This window comes from Coturnix japonica, chromosome 22 (genome assembly GCF_001577835.2).
Source record: "Coturnix japonica isolate 7356 chromosome 22, Coturnix japonica 2.1, whole genome shotgun sequence".
Lineage (NCBI taxonomy): Eukaryota > Metazoa > Chordata > Aves > Galliformes > Phasianidae > Coturnix > Coturnix japonica.
Window position 1 is genome coordinate 1312498 of NC_029537.1, and position 18171 is coordinate 1330668.

The 18171-nt window shown below is 52.0% G+C and overlaps 2 protein-coding genes and 1 long non-coding RNA gene across 4 annotated transcripts in view; 2 read left to right on the forward strand and 1 right to left on the reverse strand.

Annotated features, from left to right (window-relative positions):
* Positions 1–2430, forward strand: part of LOC116654333 (BUB3-interacting and GLEBS motif-containing protein ZNF207-like) — a 6036-nt gene extending 3606 nt beyond the window's left edge. The window contains exons 2-5 of the mRNA XM_032448896.1: positions 1521–1643; positions 1742–1804; positions 1902–1973; positions 2073–2430. Coding sequence (XP_032304787.1) covers positions 1521–1643; positions 1742–1804; positions 1902–1973; positions 2073–2404 — 590 coding nt within the window. The 3' untranslated portion in view covers positions 2405–2430. The remainder of the gene's footprint in view (positions 1–1520; positions 1644–1741; positions 1805–1901; positions 1974–2072) is intronic.
* A 1081-nt stretch (positions 2431–3511) lies between these two features.
* Positions 3512–12422, forward strand: NCAPH (non-SMC condensin I complex subunit H). Of its 2 annotated transcripts, none has more exons than XR_001559308.2 (17): positions 3512–3773; positions 4373–4466; positions 5501–5593; positions 5759–5897; positions 6430–6542; positions 6803–6992; positions 7478–7569; positions 7712–7917; positions 8344–8492; positions 8993–9099; positions 9743–9865; positions 10145–10266; positions 10601–10762; positions 10964–11077; positions 11325–11410; positions 11584–11659; positions 11942–12422. XR_001559308.2 is itself a non-coding variant. In XM_015882881.2 (17 exons), the coding sequence occupies exons 1-17, from the start codon at positions 3565–3567 to the stop codon at positions 11999–12001; spliced, it is 2121 nt and encodes a 706-aa protein (XP_015738367.1). In that variant the 5' UTR covers positions 3514–3564; the 3' UTR covers positions 12002–12422. The 2 variants fall into 2 exon arrangements, 1 of the variants encoding a protein (XP_015738367.1); XM_015882881.2 differs by having other exon boundaries at positions 3514–3773; positions 10159–10266.
* A 303-nt stretch (positions 12423–12725) lies between these two features.
* LOC107323614 lies at positions 12726–16583 on the reverse strand. Its single transcript, XR_001559307.2, has 3 exons — positions 16387–16583; positions 15471–15797; positions 12726–15130 (listed from the first exon to the last, which is right to left on the reverse strand). It is a non-coding gene; the product is annotated as an uncharacterized LOC107323614 (long non-coding RNA).
* Between the last annotated feature and the right edge of the window lie 1588 nt (positions 16584–18171).

An 18171-nucleotide genomic window follows, 5' to 3' on the forward strand; every position in this document is an offset into this window, starting at 1 on the left:
ATGAGGTGGGATGGGGATGGGATGGGAATAAGGATGGGGTGGGATGGGGGTGGAGATGAGGATGGGATAATGGGAAGATGAAATGGGAATGGGGATAGGTTGGAGATAAGGATGGAATGAAAGTGAGGATGGAATGGGGATAATGGGGATGGATGGGGGTGAGGAAGAGGATGGGGGTGGAATGAGAACGGGATGCAGTGGGGATAGGAAGAAGGATGGAGATTGGATGGGATGGGATATTATGAGATGGGATGGATGGGATGGGGTGGATGGGATATTATGGGATGGGATGGATGGGATGGGGGGATCCGAAGGATGCTGCCCTGTCCAGAGCAAACCAACCCCCTGCTCCTATTGGTGTGGGAAGAGTGAGGAGCGGCACCGAGCACCTCTTTTTGGGGTCTTTATGTTTTTTGGGGGGTCTTTATGTTTTCGGGGGAGGGGTCGTGGTGATGTCAGGCGTTTGGAGCGCAGTCGCGATGACTCCACGCTTTACTCAGTGGGGCTGGCAGCTCTCCCGTGCTATTCCCGGCCATGACACGCAGCGCTGCTCGGTACCGGGATGGGGCTGGGTGGGAACCGGGGGATTTCGGGGCTGAAAGGTGGAAATGCGGCTGTTTTGTGCCCACCCCCAAAGGACGGGACATTACCCGGCCCCATTCAGCCCCATCGCTGCCCGCTTTAGCTCACCGCTGCTTTCTCGCAGCATTGTCCATGATGGACATGGTATTGATGGACTCCAGCAAAATGACATCTACTTCATTGTAGGTGGCACAGGTGGGTGAGTGACACAAAAGATGTGTCCTTGGTTCCCAGCCCCTTTATTGGTTACCTCGGTGGCTTGCAGCAACTGGAACTTTCCCCCTTTTGGAAGAGTTCACCTTGGTGGTTGTTTTGCATTGTAATTCTTTCACTCGTGCCTGATGTAGATGAATCCACGGTGGTACCAGATGATGGAGACCAGGATTCCCACGATCGTCTATTGAGAAAGCTAAACAATGTGAGTTCCTCCTGACCCATATCATCGAAAATCTCAACCATAAAAAAGAGACGTCCTCGTATTCAAGCAAATGACAACAATAAGACCATGCGTTTTGTTTTGTTGTATTTACTGTGTAATCATGGGAAGGATATGAAGAAGTAGTTTAATTCATCCACTTCTGCACTTCAGTCACGAGTGAAAGAATTACAATGCAAAACAACCACCAAGGCGAACTCTTCCAAAAGGGGGAAAGTTCCAGTTGCTGCAAGCCATCGAGGTAACCAATAGAGGGGCCCTGACTACAGCCTGGGCGGGGAAAGGGACAATAGAGTATACTGGGCTGTGTGGATTAGGTGGCCTGGCACATCTCAAAAAAAACCACAGAAATATTAAAGGGCCTTGGTGGGACCACTTTGGTGGGCCCACCCAATGCCCCCACCTTTAATGCCCTCAAGGGTTTTCCCCCCCCAATTTGTCCCCTTTCCTCTCCCTTTTTTTTTTTTTTTTTTTTTTTTTTTTTTTTTTTTTTTNCAGGAAGGTCAGCCCCTCGGAGATGCTGTGGTGCAAACAAAGGACCAGGGGAACTCAGCACCCACCAACGTGAGCCCCAAACCCACCACGGCTCCACTCACCTGCAGCACCGCAGCACCGGGATCTGGTGGTGAGTTTGGGGGCTGCAGGGTGGGTTGCAGGCTGTCCGCACCGGGTGGCTGTGGGAAAGCTGGCATTGCCACAATGGGGATGTTCTTGCTTTTCCAGCAGCGACACCAAGCTCAGACATCCCGGAGGACATCAAGGATCTCCTGACATCCATGAACAGCTGTGAGTCTGGGGGCTGTAGAGCTTGAAGGGGGTGTTGGCACTGAGTGGCTGTGGGAAGGCTGGCGTTGACCCACTGGGGATGTTCTTGCTTTTCCAGCAGCAGCATCCAACTCTGAGATCCCGGATGACATCTCGGACATGGATGATCTGCTCGCGTGGCTCAACAGAGGTGAGTTTGGAGGCTTCAGAGCTGCTGGGGGGGGGTGTCTGCACCGAGTGGCTGTGGGAAGGCTGTGATCATCATCTGGGGATGTTCTTGGCTTTTCAGAAGTGGCGAGTCTTCAGGAGGTCCCCCAGCAGAACCAGGACCCCGTTAACATCCAAACGGAAGGGACCAAAGATGCTGCTGGCGCGGATGTGATGGCATTCCTTGACAAGCTGCTGTCTGAGCTGGACAGCCAGAGTACGGCAGCTGTCCCCAGCCCAACTGAGCTGCACGCGCCGACCGCCCTGTGCAATGGCAGCATCCAGGCCACAAAGAGGAAGCTGCCTCAGGGCCAGGATGCTCCAGACCCAAAGCGCCGCGTTTGGAGAAGCTGGAAACAGCCCATGTGCTACCGCAGGAGACACGGCCAGAGACAGCAGTTAAGATCCCTGTAGCCCTGGGCTCCTCGCCGGCTCCTGCAGCAGCAGCGCTCCAGGGGCTCCAACATCAGCCCCAGCCCTACACCTCCAAACCTGGGCTGTCCACCAACAACACCTTGGCCTCTATTATATTATGTTATTTTATGATATTTTATTTTGGTTTATATTATGTTATTTTATGTTAAATTCTTTTATGTTAAACTCTGTTACTTTCTGTTTAATTACATTAAATTAATTTAAACTATTAAATGCTTCGTAGTCACTTTACTACACCTGCACTCCTTCCTGCATCTGGGCAGGACGTCCTGGCACTTGAGGCTGCTGGTGCCGAGTCCATTTGGCTGCGTGTGATGATCATTCACAGGCAGCACTGCGGGCTTTGGCTGATTCCATGAGGAGCCTGCAGAATCACACAGAATCATACAGAATGACCCGGGTTGGAAGGGACCTCAAGGATCATGTAGTTCCAACCCCCCTGCCTAGCAGGGCCACCAAACATACACATTTACTAGATCAGGTTGCCCAGGAGACCCCATAGATCCCCATAGACCCCATAGATCCCCATAGAGACCCCATAGACCCCATAGAGACCCCATAGACCGCACCGATCCCCATCGAGACCCCATAGATCCCCATAGACCCCATAGATCCCCATAGAGGCCCCATAGACCCCATAGATCCCCCACAGATCATGTTGCCCATGGCCCTGTCCAACCTGGTCTTGAACACCTCCATGGACGGGGCATCCACAACCGCCCTGTGCAGCCTGTTCCAGGACCTAACCACTCTCCTAGTGAAGAACTTCCCCCTAACATCCAACCTAAATCTTCCCTCTTTTAACTTAAAACCATTTCCCCATGTCCTGGCTATTGTCAGCAGGATGATAAAGGGGTTTAATGAGATTTAATGAGATTTAATAAGGAGATTTAATGAGATAAAGCACAAAGAAGCACTGCGAGCAGAGCTGACACAACAGCCCCCACAGCACCTGAGGGCGGCGACCGTTACATCGCGCGCCTAATTTAAACTCGGAGGCGGTGGCCCGGCGTGCGACCCTCCGCGGCTCCGGATTGGTGGAGCGGGAGGAAGGCGCGCTCTGATTGGTCCGCAGGTGAAGGGAGGGTGGGAGCAAGGAGGGAGGACTTCCTGCTCGGTGGGCGCTGCCTCAGTCCGCCATGAGGGCCGCGACCCCTCGGAGGGGCAGAGCGGAGGCGGTGGAGTCGCTGTTGTCTCGTTCTCTCAGCCGCCCGGCCACCCCCACGTTGGTCGAGTGTCCCGGGAACGATGATGAGAGGGAAAGGAGGCAGCGCCGGCGCTCTCGGGCGGTGGATCTGCAGCTCGGCGGCACCGAGTCGCCGCTCAGTCTCTGCTCTCCGGTGTCCAGGTGAGTGAAGAGTGAGCAAAGCCTTAAAATGGAGACAAGGGAACACTTTGCTATAGGAAGGGAAAGGGGAACTTCACAGAAACCAAAGGGTAACTGTGGATAGTTTACATGGAAAAGTGCAGGGAAAGGGGGAATTACACTTAGTCAAAATAAAACCAGAGAAGAGGGCAATAAAGATAAGAAGAAATTGTCCAGAGACCTCTGACAAGAAGAAGGATTAGATACACCTGGGCAAGATGATGCTGACGTGGGAGAACGACAGCAGCAGATAACACCAAGAAGAATTTCACCCCAAAACAACAGCAAGGGTCAGGGGGAATGAGGGAATGGGGTTGTGAGGAATGGGGCCATAGGGAATGTAATGAATATGTAATCAAACTGAGGAGGAGACTATTGATTATGTATTAGCTTGACCGAGCTATCCCCCTTGCACCCAGTGCTGCGCAATGCTGGAAGAAACATACTTGCTTTATAACTCGTCTCTGGATTATAGAGTTTGATTCCACAAGTCATAAGGCCGGGCTGCGGGGGGGGGGCTGCGGTGGGCCTTGGTTTCAGTGTCACGGTTTCAATGTTATGGCCGAGTTTCCTTCCCTCAGGCCGGCGGATGCGTCGCTGCCGGTTCTGTCGGGATGGACGAACGCGCAGATCTCGAAGCATTACGCCGCCTGCATCAAACTGTCTGCCGAGAACGTGAGTGGAGGGTCCGTGCTTTGGGGTTGGGGTGATGCTCTGCGATGTGTCACAGCTCCGCAGTGATCATAGAATGGCTCGGGTTGGATGGCAAACAAGTTCCAGCTCCCTGTCACAGGTGGGGCCACCAACATCCAGATTGCTCCTTGAGGTTCCTTCCAACCCGGGTCGTTCTGTGATTGCTACCAGCCCAGGTTGCCCAGGGTCACATCCAACCTGGTCCTGAGCACCCCCAGGAGTGGTGCATCCACAGCATCTCTTGGCAGCCTGTTCCAGCACCTCAATGCTCTCCCTGTGAAGAACCTCCCCCTGACATCCAATCTAAACCTTGAGTTTAAAGCCATTCCCTCTTGTCCTATCGCTGTGTACCCTGTTGATTCCCCTCCTGTTTATAAACCCCTTTTAAATGCTGCCGGTGAGATCTTGCAGCCTTCTCCAGGCTGACAAGCCCGGCTCCCTCAGCTTGTCTTTGTAAGGGAGGTATTCCAACCCTCTGATCATCCTCACACCCTCCTTTGGATCTTCTCCATCAGCTCCACATCTTTTCTGTTGTGAGGGTCCCTGTCATGGATCTAATACTCCAGATCAGGCCTCATGAGGGCAGAATAAAGAGGGACAGTCACCTCTCCCTGCTGGCCATCACTCTACTGATGGAGCCCAGGCTCCATTGGCATCCTGCTGGCTCGTGTTAAGTTTTTCATCCAGCAGGACCCCCAGGTCCTTCTCTGTAGGGCTATTTCTTCCCACAGTCTGCATACATATCTGGGATTACTCCAACCCTAGTGTAAAACCCTGCACTTTGCTATGTTGAACCTCGTTAGGTTCACACAGACCCACCTTTCAGGTTTTTGGGGGTCCCTCTGGATGGCGTTCCTCCTTTCTGATGTATCAGCTGCACCACACAACTTGGTGTAAAGCTGCTTTGGGCCCTTCAAGCAGGTCAGAGTGGGCTGTGAGCACCCCACAGGTTGGTGGTTTGCGGGTTGACAGCATCATGTTCTGGGTTTTGGTTCTCACCTGTGCTTGTATTGCAGAAAATCAACACCAAGAATGTTTTTGGCTTACATCTGATAGACTACATGACAGATATACTGAAACAGAAGGACTCCGAGCTGATCAACTTCAAGGTGAGCTGGTCACGGCGGCGTTGGGTCTTTGAATTTTAGCTCTAATAAATAACACTGTTGCTCCAAGAGTGTTTGAAAACTCAGGTCTGCATCTTGTCTGCATTTACCTCATGATGTATCTTGTTTCTTTCTCACTAAAAACTGCATCCTCTTTTCCTCTGTCAGATGGCAGCTGGCACCATCGATGCCAGCGCGAAGATCTACGCTGTGCGTGTGGATGTGGTCCATGCTGATACATACAAAGTTCTTGGAGGCTTAGGCAAGGAGCCTGCACCTACAAAAGATGTGGGAGGCCCAGAGGAAGGTGTGCCATTCACTCCTTTTCCACCCATAATCCTTCCCGTGTTCTTCTGTAACACCCCTGAATTTCAAAGCACTGTTTCTTTCTACTAATACATATATATATATCTGGGAGAATACTGCTAGCTTGATGTATTTATTTCTTCTTAAGGGCTGTGAAATACTGAGTTTCTTTGTCTGGGAACATTTGAGATGAAAACCTGATGCTCAGCCCTGTATTTGAGTGCTTGGCCAGCTCGTTTTGAGTGCAAAACAGGGATGACCTAACCTGAAACGTTTGAGAATGAAACACCCCACGCTTTGCTGTCCTTTGCTTTGAAACAGAAATGTGTTGTTAGGACAGAAGAGACAAAATCAAAAGAAACTCATTGAGCAGCCACTGAATTATTGGTGGTTTGTGCTGCTGGACACCTATTGGGTAGCTTTATGCCTGCTGGGCTTTTGTGTCTGCACACAAAGTCAAGTTCAGTTGTGTTGTCCTTCAGCCATAGGATATCCTTGCAAGTTTTTCTAACCACAGCTTATATTGCTTTCAGAGGAAGACAATACAGCTCCCAAGAAAGTTCAAACAAAGAAAAAACATTCCTTCAAAACGATTGAACAGAACTTGAACAACATCAATGTGACAGAGACCAATCGGAGATGTGAGGTGGGTGGAGCAAGGAATGCTCACCTCGTTTTTTGCCTTTCTATTGTTTTCCTTACAGTGCTGTCCCCTCTTGGGCTGTTAGATTCATGTGCACAGCTGAGTTCTGCTATTGTAACACAGTGGTCCTTAATTGTGTCTATTCCTCCTGTGGGAGGCAGTTGTGAGAAACATTCAGGGGTCATTCTCCCTTTGGCTTTGTATTTACAAATCTTCTGCATCTCACCATCCATCTGTTCCATTCCTTGATTCTGTGCTTGCAGGTTGACCCCATGTTCCAGAAAACAGCAGCATCTTTTGATGAATGCAGCACAGCTGGAATCTTCCTCACCAGCCTACGTACACAGAGCTGTAATAGCGAGCTCCTTTTTGACTCCAAGATCGTGCCTCTCCCATCTTCGGAAACCCTTGTTCTGCCCAACAATGATCCTGTGAATGTGACAGATTTGAAGCGTGAGTGCTGGTAACCACTAAGCAATTCTGCCATCCAGACATCATTTTCATCTGCCAAGCGTACTCCTTTTAGTCTCAGCCAACTTGCTTATGCTTTTATTGACTTCTTGGCCACCTTGTGGCACCTTGCTGTGATCCTGTTTGGACTGAGGCTGGTTGCTATCAGGGCTGTGACCCTCGCAGCCTTTTAGATCTCTGCATGCAGCTCAACCTGTTGCACAGCATGTAATTGAGATGAGTGTGCTCCAGGTTAAGGGCTGACCTTTATAGAGTGCTTTAACCCTGTCAGTATTCCTAAACCCCATTACTTTGTTAAGACTCACAGTTTTATGCCCACTCTTCTGTCAGAGATCTGACTGAGCATCCCTTTCTGCTGAGAAATGAGCCCTAAGTGCTTTTGAAACTAAGAATAACACCTGGCATTTGTTTTACTTATTGCTTATTTCATCCTGTGTCTGATATTTCTTTATTCTTCCTACCTCTAGTGCTGCTAGAAAAGTGTGTTTTAAAACACCCCATCTGTTCTACGCTGGCTGATTTCCAGTTCATGAAGTGGGACGCCGAATCCCATGAGGAGGTACGTAGTTGGCTCTGTGCAGGATCGAATACTTGAGCTGTATTCTCTGCTCTGTCACTCCAGAGCGATCCTGGAGCTGTGTGGGGCAGCAAGGTGTGCTGTGGGGTGCTGTGGCTTTTCCCCTGAGCACCTTCTCTCGCAGTCAGTATCAGCCCTGCTGGATAAGTTTAAGAAGAGCGACCAAGTATTCGATATCAATGCAGAAAGAGACAGTGATGTGGAAGATGATGTTCCTGCCCTGTCAGATGATGACTTCAATGCGGACTCCCCCAGGAGTGTAGCAGCAGAAAATATTGGGGAATTTGCAGGAGACAAATCTCTCATGGTAGTCCATGAGAACAGCAAGAGGTGGGTAGTCACTGCACCTTTATAGCTTTGCTTTGATTGCCAGCAACAAGTTAAGATGGCTCTCTGGAGGATCTTCACTTTCCTGTGTGCCTGTTTTCCATCTGGTGATAGTTTGCTTTCTGATCAAGTTTTTGGTACACTGAGGAATACACATCTCTGCCCTCCAGAAGAACCTTCTTGTATGGTCATGTTCCCTCTTTGGTTGCTTGTCTGCTCTCTCTGCTCCCATTTTCAGCCTGCCCTGCCCAGCTCTTTTTGCAGCAGCCCCACAGACTCCAGACAGTGCAATACTCACTGTTTGCTGATAAAAAGCAGGAGTCTTGCAGGCTGCTGTCTGTACAGAGCTGGACAGGGTGTTAAACACACTCAGGCCCAATGTATCTCAAAGGAAGGATTTTACTGAGCAGTGTGTGTGCTTCTTTCCAGAACTGATGCGATTTCTTTTGGAGAAGGAGACATCGGGACCATGTGCCTTCATCTCTCCATGAAACCAGGGGAATACTCCTACTTCAGCCCCCGAATTCTGTCAATGTGGGCTGGCCCGGAGCACTGGCACTTCAAACCTCGACACAAATGTATGTATGTATTCAAAGACTGCAGCTCAATGTGCTGCTGCTTTCTGTTGGGAAATGGACAATANCTCTGGTCTGCCCTGTTGAGGCCACATGTGGAGTACTGACTGTATTTATGGGCTTTTCATTTCATAGAAGGTGGAGAACTGCTGGAGACAGTCTAGATAAGGGCTGCAAAGATGATAAGGACAGGAGCATCTCCCTTCAAAGGAAAGGAACAGAGGAAGTTCTGTATGAATGTGGGGGAGAACTTCTTTCTTTTGTGGTTAACAGCACTGGAACACGCTGCCCAGTGAGGTTATGGTTTCTCCTCTGGAGATATTCAGAATGTATCTGGATGGGTTGTGCAGCCTGCTCTAGGGATCCGACTTTAGCAGGGGAGTTGGACTGGATGATCTCCAGAGTTCCCTTCCAACCCTGTGATTCTGTGAGCCATAAAGCAAAGGCAGCAGAGATGAGACAACTCTGCATGCTCACGTTGGGAGTTTCCTTCCTTTCTGCAGCAAGCGTTGACTCTGAGAAAGAGAACAAGAAGAAGAAGGCAAAGAAAGCATTTGAAGTGAACTTCGATGAGGATATTGACTTTGAGACCTATTTCCGTAAGACAAAGGTATGCACTGAGTTTCTGCCTCTGTTCTCTTCTGTGCATCTTAGAGCTGCCATCAGCAGGTGGCTCACCATTGTTCTCTTAAGGAAGCTGGCTCTGTAAGCACAGCACCACGCACGTTCCTTGATGCAGGGTCTTGTGGCTCCAAATCTTAGAGTTTTACCAACCTCAAAGTGAAGAATCAGGCTGGATTCTTTCTGGCCAATATTACCCTGTCGTGAACCGAGACCCCACAGGCACAGAAAGCTGTGTTGAAGTCACTGCATGCAGCGTAAAACTCATCTTTGGAAGCACTTCAAAACTTCTTTCAAACAAATATCCACGTTTGGTCATAGAATTGAAGAATTATAGAATGCCTTGAGCTGGGAGGGACCTTAAAGATGTGTTCATTCCATGGGCTTCTTGCTACCCACCATCAGCTCAGGCTGCCCAGGGCCCCATCCAACCAGGCTGTGAAGAACTCTGTGTGATCTGTTCCAGAGCCTCGCTCACCCTCTAGTAAAGAATTTCTTCTAAATATTGAATGTAAATCTGTCTTTTTATACTAAAACCATTCATCCTTGTCATGTCGCCATCTGCCCATGTAAGAAGTTGATTCACATCTGAGTACTGGAAATCACATGGATTATGGCATTACCTTCTGCAGGCTGCTTTAACTCTGAGTAAATCCATTCTGGAAAACCAGAACGTGAAGAGCACCACACTTCCTGCAGACTTCAACTACAACCCGAACAACATCGTCCAGCTGTTCCTTAAACCAGCTGCTAAGGTAAGAGGCTTCTCCAGAATCTTTGTAATGTTCTGTGTACAGAATCACTCTTTAATCTGCTTGAAGTGCCTCTGGGATGCTCCTCAGGGCAAGAAATGAGCCAGTGTGATGCTTGTTAGTGAACTAACCTTCTTGTGCATGGTTGTTGTGCTCTATGGGGGGATTGCTGGGTGGTACATGAGGAGGAAGAGGCAGCAGGCTGGAGAAAGGGGTGGCAGTGAATGAGATGTGGGCAATGCTTGGGGAAAACCTCTCGTTTCCTCTTTCCTGATGTTGCAGTCTCATCTCTGCAGCTCTTCAGGCTGCCTGAGGCCGGAAGCTCGTTGGATCACGAAGATGAGATCGGCGAATATGATTACAATAACCCCAATGACACCTCCAATTTCTGCCCTGCAGCACAGGTAGCTGGGAGCCTACATTTCTTTATTGCCTACATTTGCCTTCAGCTTTCTGCCAGGCCAATGCTGCAGGTCCCATATGGCCCCACAGTGGTGGGAGAGCCTTCATCTCTCATCTTTCCATGTAGAACAGCCTTCTGATAGTCTGTGCTTTAGATCTCTGGTGGGTTTAGCTTTAATTCGGTCTTTTTGCTGTCAGAAGAGGCTGAAGATCATTCATCCACGGGGCAGTGCAGCTATCACCGCCCTCCTGAGGGGTGGGCACTCAGTGCAGGAAATCTGCAGCTCCTCCGAGATGTCTGGGGGTGGCTTCACTGATGTCTCTCTTTTTGACCAGGCTGCAGACAGTGATGATGACAACGAGCCCGTTCAATTCATGGGCCAAACAGAGTTCAACCTTACCTCTCACCCCGAGGGTCAAGATCACGAGCTCAATGGGGTTGATGGAGTTGATATCACGATGTACGGGGAGATGAACCTCATCGCTGAGCCTCAGAAGGTAAGGACTCGTGCTGTGCCCAGCTGTGAGCTGCTGACTGAGCAGCTCTGCAGGGTCTCCAGGGTTTTACTGGTGGATGCTTTATTCTGGGATGATGTTACTGCTGTAGGAAAATCAAGTTTGGGTTGTTCCTTTGGTTGTGATTGAGGACGCTGTTGCTGCTCAGTTGCTCTGTGCTAACCCCGAATGCCTTTCCCTCAGGTCAATAAGATTGCGATTCAGTACGCGAAGACAGCCAAGAAAATGGACATGAAGAGGTTGAAACAAAGCATGTGGGACCTTCTTACTGATATACAGAGAAACTCAGTGGCACAGGTGAGTGGAGGCAGAGCTGGGTGCTTTAACAGGCCTGAAGAGCAGAGCATACCTTGCATGTAACAATACTTGGCTCCCAAGGGGATTGTCATGGGCATGTTAGTGGTAATTCCTTAATAACAGCCTTGCTCCCATGGGGTAGTTGTGAAGGATGGACTGTGAGCAGTGATATGCAGTTCTCTGAGTGTGAGGCTGAGCCCTGGGGAGCAAAAGCTGCCTCAGCATTGTGTGTCTTTGTGCTGAACAGATTGAAGATGTGGAGAAACAGAGCGACAAGTCAGTGGTGACAGGGGAAAAGGCCTTCAGCAGCGTCACAAAGGAACTGATTTACAGGTACGGAGCCCTACAGAAGGTTGGACAGGTTGTGTTTGGCTTGGCTGAGTCTTTGCTAATGGGATGAATGAGGTAGAGAATATCAGAGACTGGGGATAACGTGCAGCTTATCTTTGACATCTTCTACCCACAATCTCAGGCTCTGGAATCCTGACCTCCCTTCTCTTCCTTAGGTTGCCTTCTGTGATGGCTAAAAATCTGTCTGTCCCTTTGGCCTTCGCCTGCCTCTTGCACTTGGCAAATGAGAAGGTAAGTGCAGTGTGTGTTTGCAAGATGGGGGTAGGAGCAGCGGGCAAAGCACGCAGCATTTTTACATCAGAATCTTACAGTTTGATCCTGTTTCATGTTTATAGTGAGCACAAATGAGGTGGATGTGCTGGGAATAAAAAGCTCAGTATTTCCAGCTTCACTTCTGACTGCTGCCAGATGTGAGGAGGGGGGAAAGGCAGCGGGGTGTGAAGCACATCACTGCTTCATGTTATCATTCAGCTCCCAGGCTCTCCTGAAAGCAGCTGTTTATTTCCTTTTCAGAACCTGAAACTGAACAGCACGGAGGACCTGTCTGATGTCATCGTGAGACAAGGAGACTGAGCCGCGTGTGGAGCAGCTCAGCCAGGCTGACCCCCATGCTGGAGCTTTGCTCCCCAGCTGGGCAGTGCTTGTTCTGCAGCAGGGGCAGGTTTTCCTCCTCCCAGCATCGCTGAGAAGCCCTGCTGCTCTGTGGGTGACTGAACTGCAGATGTGGTCCCACCTACTAAACCTGGAGGCCATACAGAGGCCATACAGACGGCCAGCTGCTGCTCAGCCTGCCCCCTTCCACCCATCCCTCCTTCCTGGGATGAGGAGCAGAGTTGTGCAGTTCCTCTGAACTCCGTCATTGGTTGCCTGTAACCCAGTATACTGAGTGACTTAGCGACGTTTCCAGTTCTCATGGTCCTTTACCTTTGTCTGGTCTTTCCCTGACATGACTGATACTGAGCTCCCCAATAATAAATTCCTACTGACTTTGTTACATCTGTGGCCAGGGGCAGAGGAATCTAAAGCAAGAGGGGCTAAAATAAAACAGGTGTAAAGGGAGCAGCAGGAGCAGGGCTTGTCTCTGGGGGCTGAGGAGCCCTGTGAAGGGGCAGCTGGAGGGTTGGCATTAAATGCAGTGATCTGCTGGGGGGAGTTGTACTATAACTCCACGGGTGCTGCTGTGACAGATGTGTGAGGGGGGCAGTGAGCAGGTGGATGGTTGGTGGCTGCCCAGAGTCAAAGCGGTGCAGCCCTGTGACACCAGCAGGAGTTGGAGCATCATCATCATCATCAGCCACACAATTAAGAAATAATGCTTTTATTGATTGATTTGTAATTACAATAGAAAGCTGGACACTCACAGCTGATGGTAGAAGCTGTTGTCCAGGAGGGGGATGTGGTCCCCAACCCCAGGGAGGCTGCTACCATCCCCTGTAGGATGGCAGTGGCTGGTGGGGCTGGGGGCTGCTGGGCTCATTCTGCACCACTTAGTGGAGTAGGACACTGCTGGGCCTGGGGGGTGGTGATGTGCTGGGCCACATTAAAGGCCTTGCACAAGGCCAGGCAGCTGCACATCCACCAAGCTGCCCAACCCAACAATCCTCTGAGCACCTCCAATGCAGCAGCAGGTGCTCACCTGGTTAATGTCCAACAGAGGGGACCAAAGACACTGACAGTATTTGAAGAGCAAAGTCTTCATGATGAGCTGCTGTGGTGCATCGATGCCACACAGCCACTGAGCCCAGCTGTCCCCAGTAACCACAACACAGCTCTGTTCATCACAGCGCTCCCTGACTTTCCCATGACCAGCAGGGAGCAAAGCAGAGGCTGAGGCTGAAGCCAGGCCAGCAGTGGAGCCAGGCCTGAGTTGCTGCCCTGCAGGCCTTTCCTGCTCCCCCAGCACAGCACCAGAGCTGCCCGTACCGACCCCCATGGATGTCCCTGCGCCTCCTTCACCCAGCACTGCATATCGGATACGAGAGGCACAGCAGAAGTAGCCCCAGGTGGTTCTCACCCGTCTGGCACTCCCCTCCTTTCCATTGAACCCATCTCCCTTTGTCCCATCATCTCCCCCAATGAAGAGCTCCTTTCCCTCCACAGCAGAAGCCAAGCACTGCGGGCTTTCGCCATTTCCATGAGGTGCCTGTAGAGATGTGAGCTGCTGAGAGCACGGCTAAATGCCCTGTGCTCTCCTTCCTCCCGGAGCAGCGCTGGAATAAAGAACATGCCGGTGGCAGAGCAAATTGATGGCATTTATGCCTCCACTGCTGGATGTAAATGCAGCAGCTGATTATTGCCAGCAGCACGGGAACAAACACAGCAATGGCTCCTTTCAAACAGTACATGAGCACATCTTTCACGGGGATCCCATTGGTGGCTTCTTTATCACCTGCACCTGAAGGAACAACTGTGGTCAGTGCTTCACCTCATGCCCCGCAGGCGATCTCAGCAGAGCTCTGCAACAACAGAAGCTCCGACTGTCAGCCAGAGTCATCCAGTGGGGCTGAGTCCATCTATTGGTGGGCAGCACTGTGGGCTTTGGCTGATTCCATGAGGCACCTGCAGAGATGGGAGCTGCTGAGGGCAATGGAAGAATCCCCCGATCTTCTTCCTCCCAGAGCAGCGCTGGAATAGTGTGCTGAGATGGGGGAGCAACTCAATGGCGTTTCTGCCTCCACCACCAGATGCAAATGCAGGACACAATTATCACCAGCAGCTCAGGAACAAACACAGCTATAGCGCCTTACACTCAGTACATGAGGATGTCTCTCACAAGGACACCATCCTTGTGAGATGACACCACAGGGATTCTCCCATTACACACTACAATCCATATCTATCACTGCATAACGGCGCAACTGAGGAGCAGGTGATGCAGGGAATGGTGCAGAGACGGTGCACTGAAGATGCTCAGTCTGTCTTCTCCATATGTTCGTTCACGGGCATCATTGCAGCACTGATCATTGCAGGGGCTCTGGGGGGAGGCATTCCTGGCTGCATCCCCTGGGAAAGAGCTGCTAATGTTGCAGCTGGATCACAGTTTGGGGCAGCCCCCCAGGTGGGAGCTGTGCTCCCTGGACACCTCATAGCCCAGGCTGGGCACAGGCCTGAGGCCCCACATAGAGGTGACACTGGGGACAGGGAGGGGTTGCAGCGACACCAGCACTGCTCTGCCCACAGTGGCTGCATTGCAGCAGTGGCCAGTGGTGGTAGAAATGATCCAGGTAAAGTGGCGTCGGGTGTCAGAAGCACCGTCAGCCACAGGGATGAGCTTTGTGTGTGGGGAAATGGCCAAATAGGCACTGGGGTGAGATCTGGGGCACTGGGATCACTTGGAGGGCTGCAGTAGAGGAGCAGGAGCCTGCTGCCTTACCTGCCATGACAGCTGGAGAGTGGCAGCGGGGGGTTCTTGCATTGGTTGGGACTTGTATCCAGTGGTAGAGGCAAAATACCGGCACTGCACCAGGACTGTGTGCGGCCGCTGTCTGAGGAACAGGGGCAAGTGGTGGAGATGTTAGCAGGATCACAAGGAGCGCCTTCTGTCCAGTTGTCCTGTTGTGAAGGCCGAGGTCCATGTGGGCTGGGCTCTGAACTCCGCCCCTTGCTGAGGGCACTGCCACTGTGGGTGAGGATTCCGTCACCTCTATCAACAGGAAACCACCGTTGAGATTTTCACATCACAGGAACATGGAAAAGTTTGGTCTGGAAGCAACATTAAAGACGTTAGAGCTCCAGTCATGTGCATGGATACCACCCACCAGGTCAGGCTACCACCATCCTCCCTGGCTTTCAACACCAACAAGGACGAGGCAACCACAAGTTCCTTGAGCAACACTTATACTGCCACGCAGGCCTCTCTAACTGAAGAGCTCTATGTACACAAAGTCAGCCTAACAGTGGCAGCATGCAGCACCCAAGAAACAGTGACTACCCAAGCTTCTCATGGAGAAGAAATCACCAGGCAGTGAAAAGATGAACCCCTCCTGAACTTCCACAACCAAATATGATAAAATAAAAAAAAAAACAAAGACTGGAGACTTACCTCCATCATCTCTTTCTGAGTCAGCTGCACTATTTTGCTGCTGTGCTGACTGACTGCTACAGCCTGCAGGCACAAGAGTGATCAGACACAGGTGAGAAGCTTCATTGACTGTTGGAACCTTCTTGATCCGTGGTGACAGGCAGGGGGCAGCAGAGCCTGCATGGCGTCCATGCTTGAGGGAGCTACACCCGGGGGGCTCCCCTGCAGCTGTGCATGCTTTCCACTAAGCCCCATCTGCTGCTTTCGTCCACTTGTCAGCTGTATCACGCTGAGCAGACAGCCTGTCCGGCTGTGAAGGGATGCAGGTCTCAGACCAGGCAGTGGCTGCTGCAGAGAGAGGAGCTGCTAAGGGCACAGTAGAAACCCCTGCCCTTCCTTCCTACCCAGCGCCTGGCACAGGCCAACCTCAGCCCCACGGTGCGTCACAACTTCCCGCCTCCCGCATGAGCGGCGCCATTTTGTTTCCCCGCCCTCCAACGTCTTCCCGCCTTCGCCGCCATTTTGTTTTCCCGCCTCCCGCCTTCGTCGCCATTTTGTTTTCCCGCCCTCCACCGTCTTCCCGCCTTCGCCGCCATTTTCTTCTCCCGCCTCCAAACGTCTTCCCGCCTTCGCCGCCATTTTGTCTTCCCGCCTCCCACCGTCTTCCCGCCTTCGCCGCCATTTTGTTTCCCCGCCTGCCAACACGTCTCCCCTCCTTCACCACCATTTTGTTCCCTCCCACAAAAACAACTTACCCAGCGCTACTTCAACACCCGCCCCACATTCCCTTTGCCATTTTTCCTCTCCAATTTCTCCTGCTCGCCGCATCTCCACGTCCCACCCCATCTCCCCAGTGTCGTTTCTCTCATTTCCTGCCTCTGTTCCTCTCCGGCTCCACAACGTCCCACCGTCCTCCCATACCCGAACCCGCACGTACCCGCAGCACTGCCAGCCTCAGACGGGTCGGGGGGTTCCTCACGGAGCACGACAGCGTCAAGTAACGACGCCATGACGAAGGCAGCGGAGATGAGGCTGTTCTCCTCCTCTCGCTGCTGACGAGCCGAACCGTTTCGCTTCACAACGCAAAATGCGCAGCGGAATGGCGGCCGCTCCGCCCCCGTGTGACGTAGTTCTGAGGCGGTGCTCTGACGTAGCGCAGATATAAGTCAGCCGTTACAAAGCAGCGGCCGTTAGTTTCGGCGCGGCGTGCGGCGGAGAAGGAGCGCTGTCCCGATACGACAGAGCTTCAGCTTATGGCCCTTCCTCGTGTGACAACGGCAGAGATTTCCCAGTCGGTAAAACGCACTGAGCCGCCTGGGGGACGACATCAAACCTCCAATGTTCTGTACGCTCTGCTCTGTATCGCGACCTCACCACGGGGTGAGAACGGAGCCCGACATGGCGCTGCGTCACGGCTGGGGAGGAACTGGGACTTTCGTCTTCTCTCCGCGTTCCTGTCCCGGGTCACTGAATCTCGTCTGCAATGGAGCAGGATGGGGCTTTAGGAGGAAAACAAGGCTGATAAGGCAGAGCCTGCTGGGATGAGAGAGCAGCTCACCGGTATTTCTGCCTCAGCCGCTGGATGCAAATTCTCACTCCTGCAGACGTGCCTGGCTGACATTAGGACTGTGAGCTGGCATCTCTCAAAGGAAGCAAAAATTCACAGCATCGTCGTGTCATCCACTGTAGCTTCTGTCCCAGGGACGCTGCCTGACTTCCTGCTCCCCATTCCACTCAGTTTTCCTCACACACCTGCTCCTGGTGTTCACCACAGAACAGCACCGACCTTCCAGCAAGAAGATGATTATGAGTCAGCCATAGCTGCCCACGCTCGTGCCATGCTGTCACCACGAGCACAGCCACAGCATTGTGAGTTTAGGGGAGAGGGGCTGAACCCTCTGCTGCCACACTTGAGCTGCTATAGCAGGTAAGGGAGCAGGATCCTTCTGCTCCTGGCACTGCGGCGCCAAGTGATATTGTGCCCCAGATCTCACCCCCCAGTTGTGCTCCAGCTCCCACCTGGGGGGTGCCCGTAGTTGTGGGTCACCTCCCACTTGGGGGACAGCAGTTACCCCTCCGCATCCTTCTCCATATGCTGCCTGTACCGACCCCCATGGATGTCTCTGCGCCTCCTTCACCCAGCACGGTTAAAATCCCCCGTGCTCTCCTTCCACCTGGAACAGAAGTGGAATAAGTGGGGGGTGGTGATGTGCTGGGCCACATCAAAGGTCTTGCTCAAGGCCAGGCAGCTGCACATCCACCAAGCTGCTCAACAGTCTCCATCAGCTGCACCTGAAGGAGCAACTGTGGTCAGTGCTGCGCCTCGTGCCTCACCAGAACTGCTTTCCAGAAACGTTCTGGGAGGCCACGAGAATCACCACAGAAGTTCCAGCCGTCAGTCATAGAGCTCTGCATGGCCCTCACCTGCGGCAGCAGCTGCTCGCACATCTCTGTGCCTTCAGGGAAGGTGGAGACGGGCTGCGTGCAGCTGCTGCCCTGCTGAAATACGGGTAGGGAGCAAGAGGCAGAAGCCAGGCCAGCAGCGTGCTGGACGCCTGCAGGACAGGCCACTATGGGCAGCCATCTGAATTGCTGCCCTGCAGGCCTTTCCTGCTCCCCCAGCACAGCACCAGAGCTGCAACAGTCTCCATCAGCTGCACCTGAAGGAACAAGGGAGGAAGGCCACTACCATCCCATTTATGATGGGGGCTGCAGGAGCCAC